The sequence below is a fragment of the Capsella rubella genome, unplaced genomic scaffold (genome assembly GCF_000375325.1).
Source record: "Capsella rubella cultivar Monte Gargano unplaced genomic scaffold, Caprub1_0 scaffold_8, whole genome shotgun sequence".
NCBI lineage: Eukaryota > Viridiplantae > Streptophyta > Magnoliopsida > Brassicales > Brassicaceae > Capsella > Capsella rubella.
In genome coordinates this window covers 126,427-129,580 of record NW_006238916.1, presented here as the reverse complement: position 1 = coordinate 129,580, position 3,154 = coordinate 126,427, and the positions used below count along the sequence as shown (strand labels likewise).

The window sequence follows — 3,154 nt, the reverse complement described above, 5'->3', positions numbered from 1 at the left end:
GAAAAATCTCCATCAGTTCAGATCGGGGTCGATATTTCTAAATTTAAATATTTCGTACATTATTAAACTTAAAACATTTAATTTACCTTATTTCAAGTAGATTAAAGATTAAATTTTATATTGAAATTGTTTACAATTACAATATTTATCATATTTTCCTTTTTTGTTAACATTTTAGCAGATTAGTTTATCATATACTTTTGCCAATAGTTAAATTTTATTCATAAGGTATTCATAAATAGATTATCCAAATTTATGAAATTGTTATATATCACTTATGTTATCTTTCAACCGATATACAATTTTTGTAAATTATATTAAAAGATTGCATTTTCTTATACACCGTTGAGGTAATGTCCGTGATTGATAAATTTAACGGTTTTAGGGAAAATATAATATATACGTACTTATATTAAAACCAGACCTAATTATTATTGTATATATTATTTACTTTCTATACAGTTAAAATATACAAATCAACACGCGATTTAACTCTATAGAATTAAAATTAAAATATACAAGACTATTATGTTTATCCTATACTATTGAATACCAAATATTAATACAAATCCAATTATATCTTCAGTTTAAAAAACATCATCCGTGCGAAAGCACGGGCCATCCTCTAGTTGAAATGAAAGTAGAGTACCTTGTGAAACAAAGCTAACCTTCCGAGGGAATTAGCAGGTACACCATATGCCAAGTATGCCTAGAGAAGATATATAATTAATTAATTAATTATATACTCATAGAAGAATCATGAATTACCAAAGGTTATGGGATTTTATATCAGATCAATATGTTCTTACATGCATGAGGAGAGAATTGTAGATGTTGATCCAAAATGCTAACTTTGCATTGCCTTCCATTTGATTTATGCTAACTCTCTCCAGTTGTTCAACGAGGAGCCTGCGAGTGAAACCATGCTTTATTCTTGTAATCTAAACCATCAAATGCTCTTTGTTTTGGAAAAACAAAAATCACTATTGTTGGACTAACCTATAGTTGTTAATAGCATATGATGCTTGAGAAAAGCTTCTCTTGTCTGATGAGATCCAAGAGACTTCCACCATGGATCTGCAGGACCAAGCTCGGTCTTCATTCATAATGTTCTTGGGGATGATCACATTGCTGGTCGACGATCTTGATAGGGTTGGTGATCTTCTCCTCTTCTCAGGATCTGCTGACATGTCACTGCTGCAGAGCCAGAAGTAAACTGAAGCCATACACTTGACCATATCTTCAGACAACTTGTTTGGGCATTGGTACAAATGATCCTTTAGAGTCCTTTGCGATGGGGATTTATCTGTTACTGAATCCTTGGAATGGGACTGAAACAATTAAAAGCAACAACAACAGAACATATAAAAGTTAGAAGAAGTCTTATAATTTAGGAAGAAGTCATAATATTTACTTTTGCTTGACTTGAGCAACTTGTTGTTGAAGAGACAGAGTGTTTGTTCTGGAACTGAGAAGATTGATCTGCTTTGTATGTTTTTCTACTTGAATCTTTAAAAGTAACAAGAGCATGCCAAGGCCTTGGAGGGAAATTTTTGGAGGAACAAAATGCATTTGAAATAACACTTGGGTGTTTTCTTGGGGGCTGCTTTATTCGATGAGCTGGAGAAGAAATAACTGAGCTTTGCTCTGAGGATGCTCTGCTGACTGTCTGTTCAAAGATACTCCGATACAGAGAGAGCACATGATGCTCGCGATTCGCAACCTCTGCTTCCAACAGTTCAATCTCTGTGATAAGTTCCTTGGCCTGAATTCACATATATATATACTCAAAGTCTCATAAATTTCTATATACTCTGAAATAAAATGCATAAGTACTCTCAAGTGTTTACCTGACCAGCAAAATGTCGGTGCCCTGGAGATAAACTGCTGGAAGCACGTCCCATTGCTTTCTCTAACACTATTCTCATAGATTTCTCTTGTTGCAGACGAAGGTGAAGCTGCTCAACCTGTTTAGTCAAATCGCAAAGACCATTGACATTATAAAGTTTCACTTATGGGGACATCATGATATAATGATGCATGTTAAAAGATACAGGTGGTGCTCACATCGCGTTCCAAGGATGCTCTATCGTTAGAAGAGGCATTGTTTCTAATCAATATCTGACGATTATGCAGAGGTTTTGGTTTCTTGCTTGCTCTTGTCTGAGCAGATGATGATGTCTTTGGACCAACTTCAAGAGATAAAAAATATTGTCATATATATGAGATACAATATCTCAATCTTACTTACTTGCATTCTAGCTAGGGAAGTTGTTATTAGTACATTGTGTGGCTTCATTACTAGAAACGTGGAGATCTCGCTCTGAAGACGCACTGGGAATATCATAAAACCAGAGTTAAATGTAAAGCGTTAGTATGAAAACACTGTAGTCTCTATGTCGTTTTACATCGTATAGAAGTTTGAGAAAGCAGTTCTGTTCTACAAACGAGAATCAAACGATTAAGCTACAAAAGAGAGATAGAGGAGAGAGTACCTTTTAGACCGTCCATGATTATGAGAATCAAGGCAATGCCAAGAATAATCTGTGTGTATTCTCTGCTCTGCTTTATTCAAATCCAAACCAACCATCTCAGCCAAAACGTTATAGCAAGAATATGAAGAAAGCTCTCAAATGGAACGCGAGAAATAATGATAAAAAGAAGGAGAGAAGGATTCAAAAAGCAGCAGCAGAGGAGAAAGAAAGAAAGAAAGAATGAAGAAGTAAATGCAGAGAACTGAGAGCACTGTAGCTTATTATAGACCAGCCAGAAGAAAAGGACCAGGTTTGATCAGATATGTATATTGGGGTGCCTGCCAAAACATATATATTCAATTACATTCACTTTATGGTTGTTGTATCGCATTTACTACTTCCGTTATCTTTTATTTTTTCTTGTTTCTTTTTTTCTTTGTGACAATTTATAATTTTCTATATCCATTTCCCTCCTCTTTTTTTGTTTTTCTCCGTGAAATTACTACAAAACTGGCCAAAAATAGTTTATTTTCTCCAGACTAGTTAATGTTGTCATGTCTGTACGAATGTTACATTAAATGTTTTTGTTTCTTTGTTTTCCAAATTTTGAAAAGTCCGTTAAATTTCGTATACAACGTGACACTTCTGTTTTTTTTTTTTTTTTTGGGAATTTTCAGTTT

At 34.0% G+C, this 3,154-nt stretch overlaps 1 protein-coding gene across 1 annotated transcript in view; it reads right to left on the bottom strand.

Moving 5' to 3' along the window:
- Positions 1-2,750, bottom strand: part of LOC17875395 — a 5,666-nt gene extending 2,916 nt beyond the window's left edge. Inside the window, exons 1-8 of the mRNA XM_006282349.2 lie at positions 2,496-2,750; positions 2,285-2,334; positions 2,068-2,192; positions 1,851-1,967; positions 1,415-1,765; positions 1,000-1,331; positions 810-909; positions 650-709 (exon numbers count right to left, since the gene is read on the bottom strand). Coding sequence (XP_006282411.2) covers positions 650-709; positions 810-909; positions 1,000-1,331; positions 1,415-1,765; positions 1,851-1,967; positions 2,068-2,192; positions 2,285-2,334; positions 2,496-2,590 — 1,230 coding nt within the window. The 5' untranslated portion in view covers positions 2,591-2,750. The remainder of the gene's footprint in view (positions 1-649; positions 710-809; positions 910-999; positions 1,332-1,414; positions 1,766-1,850; positions 1,968-2,067; positions 2,193-2,284; positions 2,335-2,495) is intronic.
- Positions 2,751-3,154: the final 404 nt, after the last annotated feature.